The sequence below is a fragment of the Trypanosoma grayi genome, assembly GCF_000691245.1.
Source record: "Trypanosoma grayi strain ANR4 Tgr_77_V1, whole genome shotgun sequence".
Classification (NCBI taxonomy): domain Eukaryota; phylum Euglenozoa; class Kinetoplastea; order Trypanosomatida; family Trypanosomatidae; genus Trypanosoma; species Trypanosoma grayi.
The window spans coordinates 1-24,267 of record NW_008825696.1 but is presented as its reverse complement, the minus strand read 5'-3'; the positions used below and the strand labels follow the sequence as shown (position 1 = coordinate 24,267).

The 24,267-nt window shown below is 49.8% G+C and overlaps 13 protein-coding genes across 13 annotated transcripts; all 13 read right to left on the bottom strand.

The window, feature by feature from the left end:
* Positions 1-152: 152 nt before the first annotated feature.
* On the bottom strand, positions 153-1,325 carry DQ04_00771120 (ATP-binding protein Cassette (ABC) superfamily; the record flags this gene model as incomplete). Its single annotated transcript, XM_009309687.1, has 1 exon — positions 153-1,325. The coding sequence occupies one exon, from the start codon at positions 1,323-1,325 to the stop codon at positions 153-155; it is 1,173 nt and encodes a 390-aa protein (XP_009307962.1).
* Positions 1,326-1,714: 389 nt separating this feature from the next.
* Positions 1,715-2,818, bottom strand: DQ04_00771110 (ATP-binding protein Cassette (ABC) superfamily; the record flags this gene model as incomplete). Its single annotated transcript, XM_009309686.1, has 1 exon — positions 1,715-2,818. The coding sequence occupies one exon, from the start codon at positions 2,816-2,818 to the stop codon at positions 1,715-1,717; it is 1,104 nt and encodes a 367-aa protein (XP_009307961.1).
* Positions 2,819-3,253: 435 nt separating this feature from the next.
* On the bottom strand, positions 3,254-6,136 carry DQ04_00771100 (hypothetical protein; the record flags this gene model as incomplete). The annotated part of the gene is made up of 1 exon (XM_009309685.1): positions 3,254-6,136. One exon carries the CDS (start codon positions 6,134-6,136, stop codon positions 3,254-3,256), a length of 2,883 nt encoding a protein of 960 aa, XP_009307960.1.
* Positions 6,137-6,852: 716 nt separating this feature from the next.
* Positions 6,853-9,222, bottom strand: DQ04_00771090 (mismatch repair protein MSH5; the record flags this gene model as incomplete). The annotated part of the gene is made up of 1 exon (XM_009309684.1): positions 6,853-9,222. The coding sequence occupies one exon, from the start codon at positions 9,220-9,222 to the stop codon at positions 6,853-6,855; it is 2,370 nt and encodes a 789-aa protein (XP_009307959.1).
* A 311-nt stretch (positions 9,223-9,533) lies between these two features.
* DQ04_00771080 (putative paraflagellar rod protein 3) lies at positions 9,534-11,300 on the bottom strand (the record flags this gene model as incomplete). Its single annotated transcript, XM_009309683.1, has 1 exon — positions 9,534-11,300. One exon carries the CDS (start codon positions 11,298-11,300, stop codon positions 9,534-9,536), a length of 1,767 nt encoding a protein of 588 aa, XP_009307958.1.
* A 182-nt stretch (positions 11,301-11,482) lies between these two features.
* DQ04_00771070 (putative diphthamide synthesis protein) lies at positions 11,483-12,568 on the bottom strand (the record flags this gene model as incomplete). Its single annotated transcript, XM_009309682.1, has 1 exon — positions 11,483-12,568. The coding sequence occupies one exon, from the start codon at positions 12,566-12,568 to the stop codon at positions 11,483-11,485; it is 1,086 nt and encodes a 361-aa protein (XP_009307957.1).
* Positions 12,569-12,809: 241 nt separating this feature from the next.
* Positions 12,810-15,191, bottom strand: DQ04_00771060 (topoisomerase (DNA) II binding protein 1; the record flags this gene model as incomplete). The annotated part of the gene is made up of 1 exon (XM_009309681.1): positions 12,810-15,191. The coding sequence occupies one exon, from the start codon at positions 15,189-15,191 to the stop codon at positions 12,810-12,812; it is 2,382 nt and encodes a 793-aa protein (XP_009307956.1).
* Positions 15,192-15,399: 208 nt separating this feature from the next.
* On the bottom strand, positions 15,400-15,792 carry DQ04_00771050 (40S ribosomal protein S15a; the record flags this gene model as incomplete). The annotated part of the gene is made up of 1 exon (XM_009309680.1): positions 15,400-15,792. The coding sequence occupies one exon, from the start codon at positions 15,790-15,792 to the stop codon at positions 15,400-15,402; it is 393 nt and encodes a 130-aa protein (XP_009307955.1).
* A 141-nt stretch (positions 15,793-15,933) lies between these two features.
* DQ04_00771040 (putative serine/threonine protein phosphatase type 5) lies at positions 15,934-17,232 on the bottom strand (the record flags this gene model as incomplete). The annotated part of the gene is made up of 1 exon (XM_009309679.1): positions 15,934-17,232. One exon carries the CDS (start codon positions 17,230-17,232, stop codon positions 15,934-15,936), a length of 1,299 nt encoding a protein of 432 aa, XP_009307954.1.
* Positions 17,233-17,258: 26 nt separating this feature from the next.
* DQ04_00771030 (hypothetical protein) lies at positions 17,259-18,329 on the bottom strand (the record flags this gene model as incomplete). The annotated part of the gene is made up of 1 exon (XM_009309678.1): positions 17,259-18,329. The coding sequence occupies one exon, from the start codon at positions 18,327-18,329 to the stop codon at positions 17,259-17,261; it is 1,071 nt and encodes a 356-aa protein (XP_009307953.1).
* A 678-nt stretch (positions 18,330-19,007) lies between these two features.
* Positions 19,008-20,717, bottom strand: DQ04_00771020 (hypothetical protein; the record flags this gene model as incomplete). Its single annotated transcript, XM_009309677.1, has 1 exon — positions 19,008-20,717. The coding sequence occupies one exon, from the start codon at positions 20,715-20,717 to the stop codon at positions 19,008-19,010; it is 1,710 nt and encodes a 569-aa protein (XP_009307952.1).
* A 147-nt stretch (positions 20,718-20,864) lies between these two features.
* DQ04_00771010 (Tob55) lies at positions 20,865-22,304 on the bottom strand (the record flags this gene model as incomplete). Its single annotated transcript, XM_009309676.1, has 1 exon — positions 20,865-22,304. The coding sequence occupies one exon, from the start codon at positions 22,302-22,304 to the stop codon at positions 20,865-20,867; it is 1,440 nt and encodes a 479-aa protein (XP_009307951.1).
* A 305-nt stretch (positions 22,305-22,609) lies between these two features.
* Positions 22,610-24,136, bottom strand: DQ04_00771000 (putative dihydrolipoamide dehydrogenase; the record flags this gene model as incomplete). Its single annotated transcript, XM_009309675.1, has 1 exon — positions 22,610-24,136. The coding sequence occupies one exon, from the start codon at positions 24,134-24,136 to the stop codon at positions 22,610-22,612; it is 1,527 nt and encodes a 508-aa protein (XP_009307950.1).
* Between the last annotated feature and the right edge of the window lie 131 nt (positions 24,137-24,267).

Genomic DNA, 24,267 nt, shown 5'->3' with positions numbered 1-24,267 from the left:
TGAGACACCTGTGACGCAGTGTTTTGTTCCTCAAACGCATCATTCCATCCCTTCCAAAAAGAAAAAAAAAAACAATAACAATAATCAATCACTTTCATACAAACCAATAAAAGACACCATGAGAACATGGATGCTACATAAAATCATCGGAGTTACAGACGTTTCTTCTTCTTGGCGTCCAAACTGTACATGTAGCGCCGCCTCGCTTTGGCGTACAACTCCGTATCATTTGGTGAGCTCTTCAACAAATCGAGCCCCTTTGGTATGAGAATCTTATTCCCCGCCTCATCCATGCAGATGAGCACAAAGGAGGCGCGATTCGATGTGACAAACTCGCCATCGCGCTCAACCCGCATATCAACATCCACTTCCATTGTCGTATTACGTACATACACCACCTTGGCTTCGAGTGTTGTGAAATCCGATGGGTAGAGTGGGCGGTCAAAGATCATGTCATGCATGCCGATGGTGTGGACGTGTGGGCAGCCAGTAAACACGCGGCCGCAGTGGCGTGCGTGCTCCTCCATCAAACAGAGAATGCGACCACCAAAGATAGAGCTGTTGTTGTTGAGATCACCGACGGTGTAAGTCCTATTTCCATGCGTCGTCGTATCTGAAATAGGCACCTTTATCGCCTTGTTATTATTCACGTCCTCCTCAATCAACTCAGTTAGCTCATCTCCCCCATTCAACGACCGTACCACCGACGCCTTTTGGATATCCCGCAGCATGCAGTACGTTTGGTTTCGCTCCTTGTCCACCGGTGATGTGAGCTGCAGCGCAGGCAGTATACCTTTCACCGGCTTGCCGAGCCGCTCCAGTGACACGCACACCATCGTCAGGTAGCACTCCCCAACGTTGAGGGGCGTTGTGCAGTCGTAGCCCTGCCGCGCCACATCGAGGTGCACACCCAATGAGCTGCTGCCGACGTGGACGACGCGGCCCTCCACGACCAAAAGGTCACCCGTGTACACGGGCCGGCGGAACATAAAAGCATTGAACGCGATGGTAGAAACCGTTAAGCCAGACATTGCGCTCAAGAACGTGCGTTCCCCGGCCTTGTAGCCAACGATGAAAGACACGGCAGTGCAACCTCCGCATCTATCAAGGAAGGACAGCACGCTGCCCGCTGAGGCTCTGCACCGTCTGCCATCATCAAACCCGCCAACGAAGTCACTTAGCGTCATCTTCACGGCCTCTCCGTCACGCACCACACCCGCCGCATTGCCGCCAACCACCAGAGGACCATCACTATGGTACCTACAGCTCGCAGGCCGCATCCACGCCGTTGATGCAGTACATGCGCGCAAGGCAAGACGGCGCATTACCCTCCTCGTTTCAGACCCTCCCTTTTTTTTTCTTTCGCTCTCTCCCTCTCTCTCTCTCTCTCTCTCTCTCTTGCTCGCCTCTTGTTCCCCTTCCTTATCTTATGGGGCAACCGGTGACGACGGGTGTGAGGAAGACCGAAGAAGAAAGAACAGCGGACGCTCCATCGCCGGTGCCACCACACAAAAACAAAAAAAACACACAACAGCGAATGGATCGACGAACCTTCTCATTCACCGCTACGGGTGGAAATAATCAACACGAAAAGGCACGAAGGAGTGCCAAGTTTCCCCTATTACCCATTATTCGCTTACAACAGCGGTGTATCGTGTATTCCTTCAGCCCAACGCAAAAATAAAATAGAATAAACATTGCAAACTATTAAGGATCATCTGGACTCGAGACGGCGTTGGCATCGTGCCTTCGCCTCTGAATAGCGGAGCGATTCCTCACGTGTGGCGGACCGCAGATCAAGACCCTTTGGAATAACGATTTTTTGACCAATCTCATCGGAGTTAAATAGCACAAAGGACGCGCGGTTCGTGATAACAACACGTCCCTCACGCTCAACAGTGAGCCTCACATCCACCTCCATTGTCGTGTTGTGGACATACACAACATCAGCCTCCAGCTTCACCCAGTCCGTCCCAAACACTGGCTGATGGAACGCCACGCTGTGCATGCCTACTGTATATATGTGGCGGTTGCCCGTGAACATGCGACCGCAATGCACCGCGTGTTTCTCCATCCAGCGCATCAACTCCCCACCAAATATAGTGCGGTTGTTGTTCAGGTGGTAGAGTAGGAAGATGCGGTGTGCCGCGGTGCGGGTGGATGAAATAGGAACAAGCGACAGTTTTGACTTGTTAATGTCGCACTCCAAATCCTCCAAGCAGACATCACACTCCTTCATAACGCGTGCTGCTTTCTCCTCCTCCTTGGCCCGCTGCCGTAAAAGCATGTAACGATTGTGAAGGCTAATGTCACCCTCATCTGTCAGCTCCACTGCAGGTACCACTTTCAGCGCGTGCAAGTCTTTACCGATTGCTACCATCGTGAAGTAACTCTCACCTGCTGGTGTCTCCTGCAGCGTCGATGGCGAACGCCGGAAGAATTCGATGTGAATGCCCAGAGAACTCGAGCCGCAGAACACTAGCCTCCCGTTCATTCGAATCGCGTCACCGTGCAGGACGGGGGACACAAAGCGCGTGTTCGTCACACCCACAGTACTGGCGCTGATGTTTTGCTTCAGTGGTGATAGAAAGATGTCCGCCACACGCTTTGCACACAGGTCCATCATTGCTAGTAGCTCACCAGCCACGAGACGGTTTACAATGGCAGAGTCAAAGCCGACAATGTCCTCCCAGTCGATATTGACTGTGGGACGAACTCCATTCTTGCTGTTGCCCACCACGAGGTGACGGCGGCTTACCGCCCACGGGCCACAGATAATTGAGGAAGCCCGCGAGGAGAGTGAAAAATGTCGCAGCATTTGTTATTGTAGGCGACGATTGATATCCTTGCTTGTGAGACTTTTGATGATGATGTTGGCGTTTTTTTTATTCGTCTTCATCGGGTCCAGAGACAAGAAGAAAAAGATTAGCAAACCGATAGAGAGAGAGAGAGAGAAAGCGAGATGCGACCAGACCTGGCGCAGAGAACGAGAAACCGAGGGACAACCAAGCAAAAGGAGATGGAGGAAATGCCTCAGCACAGCTAAGCGAGGCTGCGGTAAGGTGCTAGTAATGCAAGAGAGAGTGCATACCTGACATCCTCTACAAGATGTCGAAGAATATTGATATGTACATTGGTTCCATCAACAAGTTTTTTTTTCAAAAAGATGCCTTTAAGCTAGTGGAATAAAAAAAGAACAAACACAGAAAAGCAGAAGCATAAAATCCAATAATTATGAGGCACGCTGCCCTAGTTAGTTCTTTTTGTTTTCTTCTACTGTCATCGTCCCTTTCCTTCGCTGTTTCTCCTCCAGCGTTAGATTATGCAATTTCTCCACTGTACACCGTCGCTCCGCACGGAGAGAATGCAGGAGGTCGGATCTCACCGCCTCCGTCGACGGCGGCTCGCCGCACCCCTCCGCCGCCGGCGCCGACACCATGAAGCCCAGTTGCCAGATCCGTTCGTTGAGTTGTCGCAGCTCCTCCGTCAGAAGGTGGATCTCATCTTCCTTGGCGCTACGAATGGCAGACGCGCGCGTCATCAATTCTTCTCTTCCCCCTACGCCACGCAACGTCGGCGCAGTACACGCCTTTCCTTTGTCCTCAGAAGCCCGAGGTGAAGTCAGCAACTTATTAATACCTTTCTGGAATTTTTGCAAAAGCCCACTCGGCCCAAAGTTGCTGTTGCTGTTGCTGTTGCTGTTGCTGTTACTATTACTGTTACTCCGCTCAGAGGTGCTATCGCACCCTCTCGACTTGCTTGACGAACTGGACCCTTCCCTGCGCCGCAGGACACACAAGGGGGACGAGTATTTCACTACCAAGGCTGCTGTTCGTGCATCTTCGGCACCGGCAACTACGGATAATGAGCCTGCTTCTGATGACTTTCGCTGGGCCCCATGTGACAATGTTGGAGAAGACGATATGCCACCAAGCTTTGAAGAGAAAATGGAAGTACTCGCATCAGCGTAGTGAGATCTTGCACCTTTAACGTTTCGCTGCAAAATACCATCGGCAGAGGACCTTTTTGGCAGCGAATGCCGAATCACTACCGAGTGGTGCCTCGAGTTCCGTTGATTTTGTTGTTGTTGACGCTCTTTCAGTGCCGCCTCAGACAAAGTGTTGGGGAACTCATTCTCGGGAGTAAATACGTCGGTATTAGCGGATTGCACAGTCCGAAGCACCCCTTCCACGTAGGAACGCACTGATCTGTCGCCGGTTCTGGTAGTGTACACGCCCTCGCCGTGCAGAACATTTCGTTTCCACGTACATTCAAGCACATTTCCTTCGACAAAAGTGTATTTCCCTTGTCCATGGCGCAGCGGCATTGGACCACCACCGTCGACGAATTCACCTTCATATTTGTCTCCATTGGGATACACCATGCTACCGGTGCCGCAGACCACGCCGTTATTAAACTTCCCTACGAATATTCCACTCTTTGGCATCCTGACTTCCACATCCCCGTCCACTTTCCCATCGACAAATCCACCTGTCATCACAGTGCCGTCTTCCAGCGTGAGTTTGCCATTCCCGGTCATTTCCCCCATTGTGAACTCACCCTCGTACTCCATGCATTCCCGTTCCAGGGAAAGTTTTCCCTGTCCGTGGCGCTTACCATCCTTAAACTCTCCTTTGTACTGATAACTGTGTGGCGCACTCTCCACTCCACGTCCCTCTTTCTTCCCTTTCTCCCACCCACCTGTGTAGGTGGTGCCGTCACTCAGCTTTAACGTCCCTTCCCCCTCCAGGTGCCCCTTCTTCCATGCGCCCTCGTATGTTTCTTTCCCTCTTCCGGTATCCCAGCACATCGTGCCGTGGCCGTCAGGATACCCGAGGGCGAAGTCACCTTCGTATTGTGCATCCGGCGCCACAAAGAGACCGATGCCATGCGGCAATCCAGCCTGTACGGCGCCTTGATAGCTCGTTCCATTTTCCCACCGCCACTCCCCGTCACCGTTGGGCAATCCACCTACCCACATACCAGAGTACCGGCCAGAGACACTCAGTGATGGAATGAACCCGCGCACTTCCAAGGAAAGGGGTGGTGATGGTGCAGGCTGTGGAGCTGGCGCAACGATGGTAAACACACCCTCACCTTGTCCTTTCGGTACACCACCCACGAATTCCCCGGTGTACCGAAGTGTGATATCACCAATACCTGAAATGGTCATTCGCTTGTTGTCCAAAACACCTTTGCCATTTGGTTTACCAGAGGAAACCTCGCCAGTGTATGAGCTTCCGTCACGGAACTTCGCTACCGCACCTGTGCCAATCATTTCACCGCCTACACAAGGACCCTCGTAATATACAAAGCCCGTTTCCAAGGAAGCAGAAGTGTTGGCTTTAAAAGTAACATGCCCTTCTAGGAGGTTATTGCGCCATTCCCCGTCGTATTCACCGATCCTATTTCGAAGAACCCCTTTACCATGGCGAAGATCACGTTGGAAGGAACCCTTGTATACGTCACCTTTTTCTGTATGGTGCTCACCTTCTCCATGGCGCCAGTAACCGTCACACCCTCCCTTGTAGGCGGTGCCGTCAGAATATGTGAATTCTCCTAATCCCTTTGGTGTATCATTCTGGAACTCACCCTTGTAGGCGATCACATGAGCCTCACCCATTCGCGGGTTATACCCAGGTGTACTAGATGTCCTATCAAGCTGCAGTTCGCCGTATCCGTGGCGTTCATCGTGTAGCCAAGATCCTTTATATAAGTCACCATTTGCGTACTTGCATACCCCGTCCACACCACTCCGTTCACCCTCTACAAAGGGTCCAGTATATTCTGCGTAATCGTCGACACCTGAGGCCCCAACGAGGCACCCATTTCCATGCATCTTGTCCCCAAACCACTCTCCCTCATATCGCCTGCCGTTAGAGAAGATGCAGGTGCCACGACCACAACGTTCCCCTTTTACAAAATCACCTTCGTATGTATATCCCGTGTCGCCCGGAATAGCATACCTGCCTTTTCCATGTGGCTTATCCTTCATCCACGTCCCAACATAAGTGGCACCGCTTGCAGCCCAAGAGAACTCTCCGTGGCCATCTTTGATATTTTCCCCGATCGCCTCACCATTGTACCGATCGCCGTTCGGGAAGTTCTTCGTCCAGACGTATCGTCTGTTCTGCATTATGCAGCGGTAGGTGATGCTTGTTTTCTTCGCTTTTCTGGGTCAATAGACAGCCAGCCGTGCACAAACTATGCGGTAGCGAAGCGGTAAAAAAAATAATAGTAATAATAATAAAGTGGAAAATCAGTAGGAACAGAACAAGAATGCTGGCAATACACTCAAATAACAGCCTACGCCTCACCTTTTCTTTGAAACCAGAAGTGAAAAAAAAGGGAAAATGGGAAACATGTTTTAGTTTTTTTAAAAGATTTTATCGAACCATACGTCTTGGATATTTAGATCGGCTCCAAAATCGATAATCTCACAAGACCTCTCGACCCCAACAAACCAAAACAAACCAAAACAAACACTAACGACAGGAGGGTGCTGAAACCGCACCTTTTTAGCCCGTTCCCTGCGCGGAGCAGAGAGGGTTAGGCTGTGCAGACTTTCAAACCTTCCGCTATGCGCCAACCTTTGCATAGATATCCAAGAGATAAAAAAAAACGACAATTGTTTACACAAAACAAAACAGAAAGGCTAGACCATTACTTTCAAAAGCTCCCAATAATGAAAAAAACAAGTACTTGGAATCCAATGCCACCCCGTTCATTCCCGTCCACGCTGGTGGGACACCAACCTCAAATCCCACAGCACAAAAATATAAATAAATGATATATATATATATATATATATATATATGTGTGTGTGTGTGTGCATGTGAAAACAGTAAAGAGTCATAGCTCCTCTGTGAGAATAATGTCCCACGCCCGCTGTAAGAGGAGCACAGGTACAGAAAACTGTAGTGCAAATTGCAACGCATACGAGGCCACTTCTTTTTGCGACGATCCGTTGGCATTGTTGATACGCTGCGCAGGTGTCACACGATAGGAGTGCACAAGTTGCTGGTCAACGACCATGAATTCATCATACCCAACCCTCCTATTCACCATGTCGCGTCCAACACGCCTGGCCTCCGTGAGTGTTGTCAACATTTCAAGCATCTGGATCTCATCTCTTGGAACAAGCTGAGGATGCACAGCCTCCGCGTAATGTGTTGCCAGGAGTACTATGGGACGTTGGTCACCAAGCATAATAATCGTGCGTATAGCAGCCGTCAACAGTGCGGCACCATCCATCGAAAGCGTCCCCTTCCCAAACTCATCCACCACCAGAAGCGAGCGGCCAGCACCAGCACCACCCACTCTGCCACGGACGCTGCAGCGCTGCAGCATCCGACTCATCGACACCAGCTCGCCCCCAAAACTCGAATGTAGCTCTTTTGCCGTGGAAGCCATATCTCTGTTGTGGCCGGCGGCAGAAGCAGCTTGAAGCGCCATCAAGGTGTCCATGAGCCCAATGGTGGCATGGGCGCAGGGAACGTAAGAGCCGATGTGAGCCAAAAATACCGTATGCACGACAGCTGTGATGAAGAAAGACTTTCCACTTCCGTTCGCTCCAGTCACTACGCAGACTCGATCAGAGCTGTTACGTACCACCAAAGAATATGGCACTACTTGTTGTGATGTTGTCCGTGTGAAAATAGGGTGGACGCCTCTGTCAATCTCAAGTACACCGACCTCCTCCACAATCTGTGGGCGACTCCATTGTCCCTCCAACGCACACAGGGCAAACCCTATAAGACAATCAAGCTCCGCACAATAATGCAGGGGAATAAGCGCCGACGAAAGCTCCAATAAGCGTCGATCCAATTTCCGCTGAACTTCGCCTTCCCGCTCCAACACGGCCGATCGCAAATCCCCCAATTCCTCGTCCATCCTACGCGTCAAGGGTGTCTTAAAGAAAGGGCCATCCTCGGTATGGAGTAGCAGTTCCCAATCAGTCGGCAACCCATCCATCGCAATTGACGGTGGCCACTGAGGGATAGTGATGACATAGCCCCACTGTGGAACGAACACGCACACCACAGCGCATGGTCCCCATAGCGGTGGTAAGCACCGGCTCTCTTCCTGTGCAACGCCTGTGAGCACCTCGTCAAGGCGAGCAGCATGTGATCGCAGTTCGTCCAGAGTTGCGTCATACCCGGGACGGATTTGTACGTACGTCCGATTGAGTGTCTCGTCGGGATCCCGCACCAAGGCAATGCCGTCTTCAAGACGTTTGCTCATTTCCCCCAACAGGGCAGTCTGGCAGCTCGCCACTATACGAAGAAACGTCGGCAATATGTGCGCCTGTGGTGAAAGAAGCGATGTAATTTTCAAGAAGCCTTTAACACAACGCAGAAGAGACCCATAATCACTCGTTGTGTGCTTTGCCGCTCTCATCTTTGTGAAAATGCTACCAGGGTAGCGTAGGTGCCGCAGAGAGCGACGCAGTTGCAACATGAGCTCATGGTTCTCCTGGCGCACAAAAAAGGAAACAACATCATATCGCCGGTGCAGCTCCGCCTCGTCACACAGGGGAAGAGCAAACCACTGTCGAAGGAGCGCACGCCCCAGGATGCTACAGGTACGATCCACCACACTCAACAGCGAAAGCCCCTCCTTTGACCGTCCGATGCCTTGATAATCCATCGGGTGCGGCTCCGTCCGAAGGAGCTGCAGGCCCAACAGCGTGTCCTGATCAACGTACAGCAGCCCGAGGGGTGACGACTCGACAATGTCACCTATGGGGCAGTCACAACGCTGTAGGTACGGCAACAACGCCGATAAAGCCATAAGCATGACATGTTTCTCTGGGCAAATACGTGAGTGCCACTCCAACCTTGTCACATCCGCCCACAACAGGCCGAGAATGTCCCATATGCGCCCCTCATCAAACTCGCAAGGTGCCGTAAGGACCACATCTACACCGCACAAATAGGCGATATCAAGCAGCACCTGCGAGTCGGCAGATGGTATTAGGACAGCCCGCGGTCTCTTTACTGAAAGGAACTGCGCGACCCACAGAATATCTCCAGGAACATCCATTAAACTTCTTATAGGTACCTCGTTCAACCCTTCCAACGTCACCGCAACATCAGAGCAACTCACTTGGCAAGTCCCGCTGTTATAAGCAGCCATCCCTACGCGGTGGCGCCACAATAGCACACTAACAACATCGGCCATAGTAGATTGTTCATCGTAATCATCACAATCCCCTTCCATCGCTATAACAACAACGCCAAACATGCAGAAAGACAAATAAGAAACTTTATCAATTCAAAACACAGAACGCACGCACCAAACGAAGCGGCCACCTACAACCAAACGGTAATCAAAAAAAAACAAGCATAAGCTAAAAAAAACTTCAAAAAACATCCCAAAAACACACTAACATTAAACCTTTGCATTCTTCGAGTATTCCAATCCATACATCAATACATAAGACTGCGCATAAAACACGCACAGAAAAAAAGACTCACAAAACGCCACCAGCCCGCGCCCACAGCTGAAGCAAAGTTTAAAACAACACACACTCACTCCAGGCGAGCGGGGGCAGTGTTGTGGCTGATGCGGGGCTGTTCGCTGCCGTCGCCGCCGGTGCGCAGCAGCCGCGCCCGCTTGATTTCCTCCCTCTCTGCAGCGATCTTCACCTCCTCCTGCTTCGTCAGGTGAGAGCGGTACTCCACCATCTTGCTGCGCCGCGTTAGCACTTCCTCGTTGTTCTCGTCCACCGGGTGGTTGAACTCGATACCGGCAGCATCCAGCGCCTCCTCCGACTCCTTGAACTCCTCCAGTGCCTTTGCCTGCTTTTCCTTCAGCATGGCCAGCTCCTCCTCCACACCCTGTCGCAGCTTGTATAGCTCCTTCTTCATGTCTGCATGCTTCTTCGCGTTCGGATCGAACGTCTCCACGCAGAACTCCAGCTGGATGTGTGTTGTGCGGATGTTGCGGTCGATCTCCTCTAGTCGCTTCTCCTTCTTGTATATCAATGAGCCCAGCGTGAGGTACAGCATGCGGAAGTACTCCAGGTGCTCCTTGTGCACCTCCAGCCGCAGCGCAGCCAGGTCCTGGCTTGTCTTGTCGTGGCGCGCCTTCACGGCGGCGCAGCCCTCTGACACCATCTCCTCCACCAGCCCAGTGCAGCGGATCGCCAGGTCGCAGTTGTACACCGTCAGCTCCAGAAGCTTCTTGTGCTGCGAAGCGACCTCGAGGAACTGCGAGTACTCCACACGCCGTTTCTCCTCGCGGTCAATCTCCTCAATGCGGCGCTTCACCTCTTCGAAGCGCTCCGTTCCGAACTTTTGTAACTGTCGCTCCAGGTCCTGGATCTTGTTCCACGCTTCCTCCTGCTTCTCCTCATTCTCACGGATGAAGTGGTCGCTCTTCTCCTTGTTTGACGCGTGGCGCTTCGTCGCCTCGGCATCCTCGAGGTCTGCCTTCTGGATTGCGTCATGGATGTGCTTCAGGTCTGTCTCACACCGCTGCTTCAGGCGACGCTTTGCGTCCTTCATTTGGCTTGTCTCTTGGTTGGCCTGCTTCTGCACCTCGTAGATCTTCTTGAACGCCTGATTCTCTTCATCGCACTTGGTGATCAGCCGGAACTTGTCCTGGATCAAGTCAATCAGTCGCTCCTGCAGCTGCACCTTCGTCCACATTTGCTCTTCGGCCACCTGCATCTCGCCGTCGTGCATCGCAACGTTCTGGATCTCGTTCGTCTTCTCCAGCTGTGCCAGCTGTGTCTTGATCTGGTCGTCTGTGGACGCGAGCGCGTTTTGGATCTGCGTCACGTTCATGATGTCCTCGATCTGCTTCAGCGTGCGGGTCGGGACCTGCGCCAGCTGCGTCGCGTCCAGCTGCGACCGGCGCAGCTCCTCCTCCACCTTCTCCATCTTCGCAATGGCGTTGTCGATCATCTGAGTGAAGCTCACCACACGGGTCTTGTTGCGGTTCTGCTTCAGGTCCTGCAGCACCTTCTTGACGCCGATGATGTCCATGAACTGCGCCTTGTCCTCCGGACGGTACAGTTCGCGCTGGCTCATCTCCAGACCACACACACGCATCAGCTTCGCCAAGTCGTACGCCTCCGTCAGGTTCCACTTCGTCCCGACGTCAACAGCAGCGACCAGCTCCTCTGCCTTGAGGTGCGCGCCGCGCAGTTTCTGCCGCTGCGTCTCCGACCAGTCGGACACGTGCAGCTCCTGCACCAGCTCCTCATTCTCCAGGCACGCGGTCTTCAGCTTCAAGTTGTGGATCTTCTGCTTGCGAGCTGCCTCAAGCCCAGTGGCGTCTTCGGCAGACATGGCGGTGTGAGGGTGTGTATTACTTTGTTCAGTGAAGTAATCTTTTAGTTTGTGAGAGAGAAGGGAAAGAACAGCTTGACTTTGTTCAGCAGCATGTATCATTTTCATGTATGTTTTCTATTGTCTTCGTTAATTTTAGTGGCCCTAGTTGGCTTGGTCTTATGTGGCAAGGGTGTGTTGGGCTAAAGGGATTTATCTGTATAAACAGCCCAGTTGCCGCCACTTTTTGAATAGTGATCCATTGGGTACGACGGTCCGCCCCACTCAATGCGGCCGAGAGCCACTTCCACCTCGTAAGGCGATAGCAACGGTCTGTCAAAGGCGTAGCCCCAATCGATTGAGAGGCGCGGGCAGGCGACTTGAACATAACAATCGACATCCTGCAGTTTCGCCAGCTTTTGTGGGAAGATTTCCGACATGAGCAGGAGTGTCACCGTTTTGCCCTGACGCTCCGCCATTTGTATGATGCGGTCCACCACCCGCGGGTTGCCTTGACGACCAAGCGTTCCCATGATAAGTGCAAAGCTTCTGGCCGTCATCCCCTTCTCAACCGCTTCACGCCGAAGCGTACGCATCTCAGTCGTGTTGTAGCTTTCCTTCGACAACGTTTTCTTATACGGGTCATACTGCAGGGCATCCAGCGTAGGGTGTGCAATCAGGAATGACTCTAGATGAAATCGTCCATCACCCACGTACAAAACAACATCGACGGTTGTGGGATCCACAACAGGGCTTGTGCAACCAAGTATCTCTCCACTCGAGAGTGGCCTATTTTGCGGAATCACAACCGGATTTTGGAAGTGGTCTTTAAGCAGAAGCATTGCTGCCCGCATCGAAGAGACAAACTGAATGGTGGCGATGCACGCCAATCTTGTCGCGGGAGGCACCAGGCGCTTAACGGTGTCCACGAAGTGCTGCACGTCAAAGTTTATCTCCACAAAAACGTACATCATGTTATTGATGAGGCAATCCTTTATGGAAATGAGACAGCTGTGCCCATAGTGAATCAAGAAGTCGCAACCAAGGGCAGTCGCTGAAAAGTCATCCACACAGCATGCGCCGTACGTGACATCGCCAAGAATTACCATCTCCGCACCTGTTCTCTCTTCGAGGATGTCTGCAATTGGAGCGGCAAACATGAGTAGCCCCTCCGGGAACTGAAGTGCAACACGTGTGGCATTCTTTTCCTTGATACGCCTCACACACTTATCGATCTCAAACCTATAGTTACTAGGGAGCCCCAACTCGGCCTCCTCAGGCAAGCTCATACCTGCCCTGGTGAGGCATTGGAGAAGGATGAAAGACGAAGGGCATGTGTGAGAGAAGCACAACAGGATTTATTCCTCGTCGTCATACACTCGCTTAGGGTCGGAACGGCAATACAACATGGAACATTTATACCGCAATCAGAATTTGTCTCTTTGACGTGAAACAGAAAAGAAACAAAAGAAAGGAGGGACAAAACTTAACAACTGGACGCATACCCATGCGCCTCCAACTGCTCATATATCAACATGGGTCCCGTGAACGTTTACGCGCATGCATCGCCCCCTGCAAGACGTAATGGTCAGGCTCTGGCGTCTCCACACACAAGCAGTGGGCGACGTACTCCATCTTCAAGACGGGCACGTGTACAGAAACAGTTTCCAGCTGCATCGCGCCCCATAAGTTGTCGTCAGAAAGAACGATTGTAGAGTCATGCAATACACCTCTATCCGTTGTCAGTATGTCCAGCAGCTGCGACGGGGAATAGGGACGGATAACACTGCAGTTACCACACCTAAGGACGCGAGAGAAACTTTCGGTCCGTGCATCCGTAGCGCAGCACAAAATGACGCTCCAAGAGGAGAACGGCCGCACGGTCCGCCTCCTCTGGAGTTGGCACGCTCTAACAAGATCCACCACGGAGTTTCGCAGCATCGCCGCCTTAGCAATTTCTGGGCGCCACTCATGCGACTCCTCGCGGGCGATACAACCCGTGCGCAGTGTCTCTTCAAGGAAGGAGGGAGCAAGCACCCACTTTCCTGCCGCAACGGTACAAAGGAAAAACTCCGTCCTGGAGGGCCTCCCCGTAACGTAGTGTGTACACTCCTCCACCGACGTGGCGAGAGTGCAGCCGAGCGCCTGCAGGCGGGTGAAGTTCTCATCCATGTAGAGTAGCGCCTTCGTCATCATAATACAACACACACGACCAGAAGGTTCTGGTTGTTCTTTGTCTCTCTCAGACGCGGCGGCACCAGCAACGTCTCCCACCGAGCCATGACCATAACCATCGGTCCCCTCCGCACTCAACAACACATGCTGCTTCTGGAAGTAGTGGCGGTGGTGGTGCCGTGAGGGCGCCACCGCCTTTGGTGGGTACTCATAGTCATCCCTTCCGTAGACAATAACTTGGGACTCGACCTGCTGCTGCTTCTGATTCTCCTGTAAACGGCATCCTCCACTACACGCCGCTGCCACTGAGACGCTCGAGTTGGCCCCAGCACCCAATGAGCATTCTGTCTTCCCGCTGGGATTTGCCACAACAGCCAATGGCACCCACGAGTGCCCCATGCTCGGCGTCGTTAGCGCACTTCCGAGAGCGTTCGTCCGTGACTCCAACTCCTGAATGAGCTTCTCCAGGGACTTCGAATGTGGTGAGTCGTCCCGCATTCCCTTTTCCGATAAACAAGGCTGTGACGCCCCCTCGTGTTCCTCTTCCAGACGATTGGCAGCTCTCGCCGCATCTTCGGATACCTGACATGACGAGAGCTTCGCAAACGCAGAGAGTTGTGGTACTTCAAGAGTGAAACTGGAGCAGTCCACCCACCGCCCCGTTTGGAGAGAGCAGCACACCCACTCCATACTTACCAGGAAACACTCTTTCCGCCCCAACTTGTGCATCCGCCAGCCGAGGGCGGCAACCTTGGACGATTTGGCCAACGCAGCTTGACCAACCACAAGATGAGTGGTGATGTATCGTCCAATGGATTCATCAACAGTACCGCCCAATACAAAATTATCTTGCACAAAGCAAGGTAGTCCTGAACTCTCTAGCGAAGCCCGGAGCGACGCTCTTTCCTTGTGTGGCACACCAGTAAACGTGATTATAGGCCGCTGAGCGTCACTCACTCGGTACGGCTCCGCATCCACGTGCTCTTGCTTCGTCGCGCAACGCTCTAACCACGCGCGCGACACGAACTCTAACCCCGGCCGAGGATAAAAAACCTCTGTCGTTGGCCCCAACAGTAGCACATGTGTTGTGAGAAATGTTAACATCGGCGCGTGCTTCATGACGGCTTGGTGAAGTAATGAAATGACCGTCTCTGTGACAAGGCTTCTAGGAGAGCAATACACTATAACGTCCGATGTGCTCTGCAAAGAGGCCTGACGGGGTGCAACAGCCAACGGCCCACAACGCGCCTTCACAGCATGGTTGTACTGCTTCATGAATTGACAGTATGGTATAGCATCAATGTGATTGCTGCGAGCGAATTCTAGTTTCTCGTTCCCCTTCAAACCGGGTGATACATCCGGCATTACAAGCAGCGCACTGTTTCGTGTTAACGAGGGGTTATATTTGGCCTGGTGTGTCTCACACACACGCCTGACACAATTCCGTTCCTGAGCAGTCAAGGAGGTACTACACACCTCCAATCCCATGAGAGATCGCCCAAGCTCAAAGTCACATAGTTTCCCCATGCAGCAGTGCCCCAGCAGTACCCATGCCGGGGTTACGCATGGAATCCCTCGCTGCTGAGCCACCCGGTACTTGGGCCCTGCGTTTCTCCTAGCGACCAGCACTGAGGTAGAGGTGGAAAGTTCCGCCGCGTACGCCATGCCATGCCGCTGGAGGCCAGCCCTAATAAGTTCAAGTTCAGTTCCGTGTATAGCCGTTGTTGTCACAGCCATTCCTCTCTTATGAGGCAGCGTCACCCGCCCGACAGTACACTTACCACGGTCTAAATAAACAATAAAAGAAAAGCAGGCAGAACAGAGAGGCAATCCCTAGCAGTGGCAAAAGTACAACAACACACGTTCGTGTGAAACAAAAGGCGAAAAAGGGGCATTCTCACGAAAGCAAAAGAAGAACATGTAGCTGCAAAACGACAAGCACCATTTAGTAGAAAAATCCAAGAACCTTCCCACCAGTATTGCGAGAACGCGCCTCCTCGTGATCCATGATGCCAAGTGATGTCGTCAGGACAACGAATCCGAACTGACGGCTGGGAAGGATGTTCTTCACCCACTTCTCGAAGTCGCGCGCAGTGCAGTCGAAGCGGGGGCAGATGGCGCCGCACTTGTTCAGGCGGCCGTTGAGGTTCACTACAATCTTACCGGCACGGTGGTCATCAATGATCTCAAACTCACCGATGTAGCCATGCTTCTGCATCACCTGCAGGAACTTCACGACGACCTTCGACGAGGGGCGGATGAGGACTTGGCGCTTGCCACGGCGCTCCGCGCTCGCAATACTGCGGAGCGCGTTCGCCAGAACGCTCATCATCGTCATTTTGTCGGGGCCACTTCACAAAAAGAAATTCAATTTAGAAAGAGGTGTGAATCGAGCACACAGAGAAAAGAAGAAACAGACATCTCCAGGTTCAATACCAAACAAAAAAAAATCGGAAAGAAACCCCCCTACATTTCGGTTCTAGCGTAAAACTTCACCGAACGAGCACAATGTATCGTAGCGCTCGATGCGCCGGCGTGCAGCAACGCGAAGAAGCTGCGCCGCCTCGTCAAAACGAAGAATGACGTTGCCCTCTTGCGCAGTACCGCACCGGAACAGCGCAGCGCCCAAGAAGACACACCCATCACCGAAAACAAACTCCATCCATGGCCCCCCGGCCGCTTCTGCAGCACCAGCATCCAACAAGAGGCAGCACCAACGCAAAATATCCGCAGATACCGAATCAGAAGTAGGAATGACTTGATCCAAAGCAGCCAATTTTATGCAAAGCTTTTGCAGCGCCACAACGCCATCATAAGGAAGAAACGAGGGCACCGACCCACGGGCCTCGTAGTACGCCGCCTCCTTTGCCAGAACCTCACGTGGGACACCGCTTCTCGCCCACAATCGCAGCACCTCAAGCACATTGGCGCTTGGAAGTCGTACTGCCTCCAGGGCACACAGCTCCTCGCCCTCTGCAAAGCTTTCGGTGCAAATCCACCGATCGCACGCCAACATCACTCCCTCAGCTGATTGAATACGTTTTCCAAGAAGCATCCACCCTTCATTCACACCAAACCGTTCCACACAGTCCCTCACAACGTGCCCCGCCGCCTCCCGAGCGCCTAACAAACACAGCGCAGAGGCCTTTCGATAATACGCCTTCACGTTCGTTGGGTCCAGTGTAATTGCTTGTTCTGCATCTGCCAAGGCAGCGTCACCCCTTCCAAGTTGAATCATTGCTGCTGCCCTGTTCGACCACAGAGCGCTCTTCGATGGTTCACGGCGTAATGCCTCTCTGTAACAGTGTGCAGCCTTCCGTGCATCGCCACACCGCATCGATTCATTACCGCGCGTTCTCCAATCCACTTTGTCCTCCACACTCTTCGCAGCGTCACCAGACTGCCCCACTTTCGTCAGAACAGGAGACGCAGGCTGCAACAACAAGCCTCCAACCCCACTTTGAGAGGTCGTTTTCATCCACTTATTAAACCGCTCCAGTTCCTTTGGGAGCGCATCACGGCCTACTCGATAAACCTCACGGATTAGTTCCTCCGTCTCGGCACGCGGGCGGAAAACACCACTATGAGGATCAACGTCCAGACCAGTTGAGACATCCACATAAACTTCCTGACTAACAATATCTCCATCCACTGGCACTGTCACCATCGTCTTCTCCACATCGCTCAGCATTGCATCACTATTCTTTCCCAAGAGAGAAAAAACATTTAGCACCTTCAGCACCTCAGTACAAAACAGCACAGCCTTCCAGCAAAGCATCCCCCACAGAAGCCTTTAAAAAGCGCCTAATCATAAGGATAAGACAAGTCGGCAAGATCAAAAATAGTCCTCACGGACCCAACGCCCCACACATTGTCCAAAGGCCTTGTTGCCCCAGCAGAGACAGAAACAGATACCTTTGCACCTGGCGTCACCGCAGTATCCAAAGGCCTTGGCACTCCAGCAGAAGAAGAAACAGATACCTTTGCACCTGGCGTCACCGCAGTATCCAAAGGCTTTGGTACTCCAGCAGAAGCAGAAACAGACCCCTTTGCACCTGGCGTCACCGCAGTATCCAAAGGCTTTGGTACTCTAACAGAAGCCGGAACAGACCCCTTTGCACCTGGCGTCACCGCAGTATCCAAAGGCTTTGGTACTCCAGCAGAAGCAGAAACAGACCCCTTTGCACCTGGCGTCACCGCAGTATCCAAAGGCTTTGGTACTCCAGCAGAAGCAGAAACAGACCCCTTTGCACCTGGCGTCACCGCAGTATCCAAAGGCTTTGGTACTCCAGCAGAAGCCGGAACAGACCCCTTTGCACATGGCGTCACCGCAGTGTCCAAAGGCTTTGGTACTCCAGCAGAAATAGGAGTGGTGGCAGAAGCACAACCCTTCTGCATAACTGGTGCCTGTACGCTCCTTATAGGCTGTGATGCAGGGATGGTAAAGGACATTTGGTCCCTTGCATGCGTGGTATTCAGGGCTTTTGGAACGGTGTGTTTGAGTACATGATGGTAGTAATGTGACAACGCGATGACACGACCTTGTAAACAAAACACAGAACGACTCCAGGTTGAATCAAGATAGGGCATGAAAATATCGTTTACACTTTTTGAAGAACTGGTAACATTGACAGAAAGAGAGTGTAGGTTCACGCTCTCTTTGAGTGGTGACAAAGGAAATCCGAGAATATCTGATACTGTAGCGACAACATCCAAGATTTCGGCACATTGTTTAACCGTTGTACGAACGAACTGGAACGCATCGCCCCCATTTGCTGTAACACCAGCTGCAAGTGACAGTTGAAATGTTTTTTCTGCATTTTCCAAGTAAGACCACATCTGCTGTATGGCATCAAGCAGCTGGGAATGTTCCATATTTTTTTATCAGGTACCTTGTTTTTCCCTTCTGCAGCAGTCACTGCAGCTTCTCGAAGTTGCCAAGGAAACTTATTCCAATTGACTTTGGGGGATCAGAATTTTTTTGTGCATCTACATGAGAAATCAGTAGTAGGAAGAACAGAAGTTACATGGTTTGGATGCCTTTTCAACTTTTCGCACTGATTATTGAAAGCCTCCCATCCCATCAATATTTATTTGATGTCGTCGTCTCTCTTGACTTTAGCTGTTCTGAAATCGATATGGGTCAGAAAGGAACAGAATCGGACAATTTCACAGAAACTCTCCATTCTTTCTCCGAGCTGTCGAACCCACTCAATTGGGTGTTCCCAATTCATAATGATTTCTCCATCAAATCAGCATTCCACTTGCGAAAGTGGCAAGTTCAGAATCTCACACCTTGCAGAGACTCCGCCGCTTGGCGGGAATGGTAAGAGATGGGACAGTAATGTTTAACTTTCTTCTGGACCCTACTCGAAAGCCTCTGATTAGACAGAACAACCAATGGGAGACACTTGTTTATCCCATCAATTGGTCAGACAACTATTTGGATACACACTCCTTCAACAGGGTCCCAAAAAAGTAAAAGGACTCACCAAGAAGAATAGACCAAAATGGACAACGGAGCTGCCACTAGAATAAAAAAAGAAGACAAGATTACAGCATGCATGATGCGCTTCCAAGGAAGAGAAGTGCATCATGATCGGTGCTCGACGTCACCCACAAATCCAAGCCACTTTCCTTCAGAAGTTTCAAAAAGGAGGCAGTGTTACCCTTGGTGATACACCCGTATTCAGTAGTAGAAGATGAGGCTGAATCACGGTTTTCAGTCTGCAACACGTATCCAGTAAACAAATTCCGCACTGCGCTACCCAAGCCACCGAATCGTGACTGACCAGAAACATCCGATTTGGCTAATCCCAATACCCTTTGGTTGCACTTCAGTTCATGTTCTTGGAACAATCTGCTGTATACCCGACCACGCATGACGTACTCATTCACAAGTTGCTCAAGGCGAAATTGAAGCACCTTACATGTATGCACGGTGACGTTAGCAGAGCGTTGCGAACGGAACAAATCGGTGATCCGTGACACTATTTGTGGAGGCAATGTATTTTTTATCTTTGACGACCGATTATTTTTAGCAACAGCGCGTGGATGCGACAGCTCATCACACTTGTTAACGGAAAGTATACAGCCTCTGCAACTGGTGTTTACACACACAATATCTGACTCTAGAAATTCATCTTCAAGTATGTGTGCATTGTCGACTTGATATCTCTCGCAGAGACGCTGATTAAAACTAACAATTCTGCTTTCATATGGCATAACATACTCTTCCGCAAAAATCGTGACGCGCCTCAAAGGTCTTGGTAGTACTTGTGACAAGGAAAGTGCCAGATTAGCGCAATGGAGACTATCCTCCCCATAAATCAGAATTTGGTTTCCACTGAAAAGTGCAAGAAGAAGCCGCTCAGTTTCTTGTAATCCAGTAGCCGAGTTCTGAACAAACTGGAGAAGCCACACAGAAAGAGGTTTTACTATTGGAGGTCGACCAGCTGTAAGTAACTTTCCGTTACCCACTGAAATATATCTTCCTTCTTCATGATGGCACTCTAAATCGACGTCAACAATACTTACTAAATGAAGCTCCTTTTCAAGGTGCTGCCTCACCAAGTTCATCATCAAAGTCTCTGAGATGCATCCACTAAGTCTCAACGGTTCACCGCCAAACACACGAGGAAGCGCACACTCAAAAAAAACGTGTACGCGTCTAAACACTGAATCCTCCGATTCCATATTCCGAGCCAACAAGGTCATCAAGGATCGCATTGGGCACTTGCGTGCCTCCTCGCGCCGTCTCTCCAAATCAGGAAACGTAGAATACTCAAAAGTCAAGCGCTTTTTCGCTGTGGCAACCCAATCCTCCAATAATTTTTTTAGGAAGCATGAAAGCACTGGCCATTGACGTACAAGCTCATCACTTTGAGGATGCGTCACTATCACACAAAAACGCCTTTTTTCACCACGTGCAAGTATATCTGACAAGCAAAATGACACACTAGCAATCCCACCTGCTATTGGATCCAACATAATTACAGATTCTTCAGTTGATTCGTTGGAAGCAAGAACGCGTGCCACAACCGCTTTCATCCGCTCCTTATAATCTGAGCACAACGGTCCACTAGCCACTCGAGCGCTAAATAGAATTTTCCCATGCAGTGCAGAAAGCTCCAATAATTGGGGACCAAAAGCATCTATTTCTTGATAAGCGTAATATTCTGATACACATATCGCCTTTGGCCCCTCAAGAGAGTCAAACTCTCCCAAAGTCACCATGGGCACACTCCACAATGCTCGCAGCATACCTTCTAAATCACAAAAGCGAATAAATCCACAAAAAGAAAAAAAGCAAATATATAGGGAAGCGGCCCCTTCACAAGTCTTTTTTTTGGATATCAGCGCCTGCGAAAATAAAATAAAATAAAAATAAATTAAATTTTTTTCTTCTGTTCAAATTGAAAGCGCCGAAGACCACGTCAGTCCAAACTTCACACGCTCAAATAAATTCTTGTTACCATTTCTCCAGGAAATGTTGCCATGTCTATCAATTCCAACAGGGATCGAAAAATTCAATTCGAAACGCCCATTGGGTGAAACACCAAAAAGTGGTATTCTTGTCACTACCACACCAAAGCCAACTGAGGCGGCGCATGAACGAAACCATCGAGTAAGGTCCAATAATTCTGGCTTTGAGTCTATCATTTGTAAATTTCCCGCGTTGGCAAACAGATGCATGGCAGCCAGACCATTATTTGGGAAAAAGAGAAACGGAAAATTCAAACTGATTGATGTTGCCCATAGCGCATTACCACCAGTAGCAGCAAATCGTCCACCATCTCTTCCGCTAATGTCCATTGTAGAAGGGCCCACACTCTTAAATCCACGTACGTGGCAAGTTGAAAGGAATAGTCTGTCATTTAATGGAATTCTGGCCTGTTGGTACGACCATATCCCAGCCAACTTGGTGTTCCACTGAAAACTACAGTATGATCCTAATGGCCAGTATTTGGCTGTTTGTACTTCCGACTTGAGAAATGTAAATTGACCTCCAAAGGGTCCACCAGCGAGTTCATTTTTCATACTTATCTGACCTCCGCGAATTGGCAGGGGATACATATTGCACAAAAATGGATTTGCGTGGTATTCCGCACTTGACAAAGCCAATTCATGTTTGACATATCCTTTAAATGTTGTTGTAAAATCGTTCAGTAAATCTTCCCCTAAATCCCGCTTGTCTTTTGATGCAAGTAGTCTCCTCTGAAATCCAATAGAAAGATCTGATAAAACCCCGTTTTTTTCATTTCGGGTCGTGGCTCGTATCTCTTCTACTTTTTCACTGGTGGCAGGATGACACGTTTTGGCTTCGTCACGCTTTCCGATATAATACTCACCTGTTTGGCCCAAAAACGGGACATTTGAACGAATCGAGAAGGAAACAGCGTGGGTTCGCGAAGTTGGAGGGATATAGTTTCCAGAAACAGAATATCTGCCCCCTAGAATATTTTCCAATGAAAGCGTTAGCTCGGGGAGTACTGTTTCGGTTGTAAAAATGCCAAAAGACTTTGTGGCCTTAGATTCCTCAACATCGATATGGACACAAACATCATTCGGTTCCCCATCAAACGTAGGCTCTAAATTAAAGTTTACTGAACGAAAAATGCCCATGCGAGCCCATCTAGCCCTAGCTTCATTCATGTTATTGCTAATCTCACTTATAGTATGTGAGCGTTTAATAGCCTCCACGTCGCGGCTGATGACATTGGGGTGGATCCTCTGAATGCCCCTGATGCGTACATGAGTACGCACAGGTATATCAAGAGATCTTTCAATATCATCCTCCGTTATTCTCACTTCCTGAGAATCCAAGGCCGCTAGTTCCTGACTGCTCATAAATTACTTTGCAAATTCACCAGTCTACCTAAGTAAATAATATATGTATATATATTATTTATTTATTTATCCCGAGACCCCTCCTTAGAAGTAGAAAAGGAAAGTATTTCATAATTAATGTAATTAACGAGAAAAAACCTTACAAAAGCAACAGACGTCGAAGTCATAAAAACGGAAAAAAAATAGGTTTCACCCTCATACACGAATCTGGCTCCTCATACATCACGAGATCAAGCAAAGGGTGTTCTAATAGTTTCAACTTGCCGATCATCAAAAAAGCAAACAAACGCAAAAGAAAAACATCACTACTCACCTTGATACACCCTACCTCGTTCAAAATTTGGGGGATACCACTCTTGCAGAATAAGCTGGGGAAACACATTGGGTTTTAGTGTTGAAGATCCTAGCAGCATGTTTACGCACTCCTGAAAACCCTGTGCCATGGCAGGATAAGCCGTGTGAAGCTCACTTAAATTGTAAATCGATTCTCGATAATGAATTGCCAGTGAAGCTAATTCGACAACACTACTTGCGTGAGGTCCAATAGCTCGAACGCCAAGAACTTGCATTTTATGATCATTTGTTACTATCAACTTCACAAAACCTTTCGTATTCCCCATAGCCACAGCACGGCTTACAAATTCATAACCATAGCGAGCCATTTTGTATGCTATATTTTGTTTTCGGCACTGTTGTTCATTTAAACCAACTGCCGCAACTTCTTGATCAAGAAACATAATTGTTGATAAATTATCCAACCTCTGGATAAATTCCCCCTCCATATAAGGAAGGTACATGTGCTCAATACAGGAACGTCCTTCTAACTCACCCACATTAACAAGAGCTACTTTTGTACTTACATCTCCACAAGCATAAATATGTTTGTGAGGTGCCACACGATTAAATTGATCTTTCTGCAACCTACCCTGTTTTAGCACAATACCAATCTTTTCTAACCCTATCCCATTCAAGTTTGGCTCTCTTCCGATGGAAACCAATGCATTGTCCACCACGTGAGTTGTAAGTTTATTATCTTGTACGTCACGTAAGGTGTAATGAAACTTTCCATTTTCCACTTTGTTACTCTCCAAGGCAGAATGATGATGAAAATTCACCCCTTTGGCTTCGAGCAGCTTTTGAACAAAGGTGGCTACATCATCATCTTCCATTGGCAAAATGCGCTTGCTCTTTTCAATTACATTTACCTTTGTCATACCAAAGTTTGCAAAAATAGAGGCAAATTCACACCCAATCACACCCGCACCTATGATAACCATGCTTTTCGGAAAAGGTTGGGTCATGATATCATCCGAGGTAAAAACAACCTTGCCATCACCAATTACAGAAGCATGTTTTCTCGGTTGAGCGCCACTTGCAATAACAAAGTAGTCTGCTTCCACAGTTTCCGTTTCCCTATTTTCTAACTGAACTTCAACACTGTTTGAAGAAGTAAAGGCACCATAACCAGGTATAACGTCGATATCAACAGCATCCAGTTGTTGCAAAATCTGTTTGTGTCGAAACTCGGCGGCATATTGTACAGCCTTTTGAACATTTTCAAACTCTATATTCGGGAGAGGCTTGCGAGATTTCATGAAACGATTGGCAGTTTGTCCATTCATCAACCGGACAAACTTCGACATTTCCCAAAGCGTTTTGGACTGTAATGCACCATTCCAAAGATCCGCTCCACCAATCCGAGATGCCTCAACGATACAGGCCTTTTTCTGATAATCCACTGCGCGCAACGCCGCCGCAATACCTGCTGGGCCTCCACCTATAACACATACATCGACCTTTTTAGCCAAATGGTGACAGCTTTGACGTAGCATCTCGCTAATTAAAAGGGGAAAAAAGCCAAACAAAGGGGGAAAAAAGACAAAGGAATTTTTTTTTCCTTAGTTTTTTTGTCTTCTTCCTTTTTTTTTGCTGTTCTGTAAGCACCCTCAGAAATATATGAGTT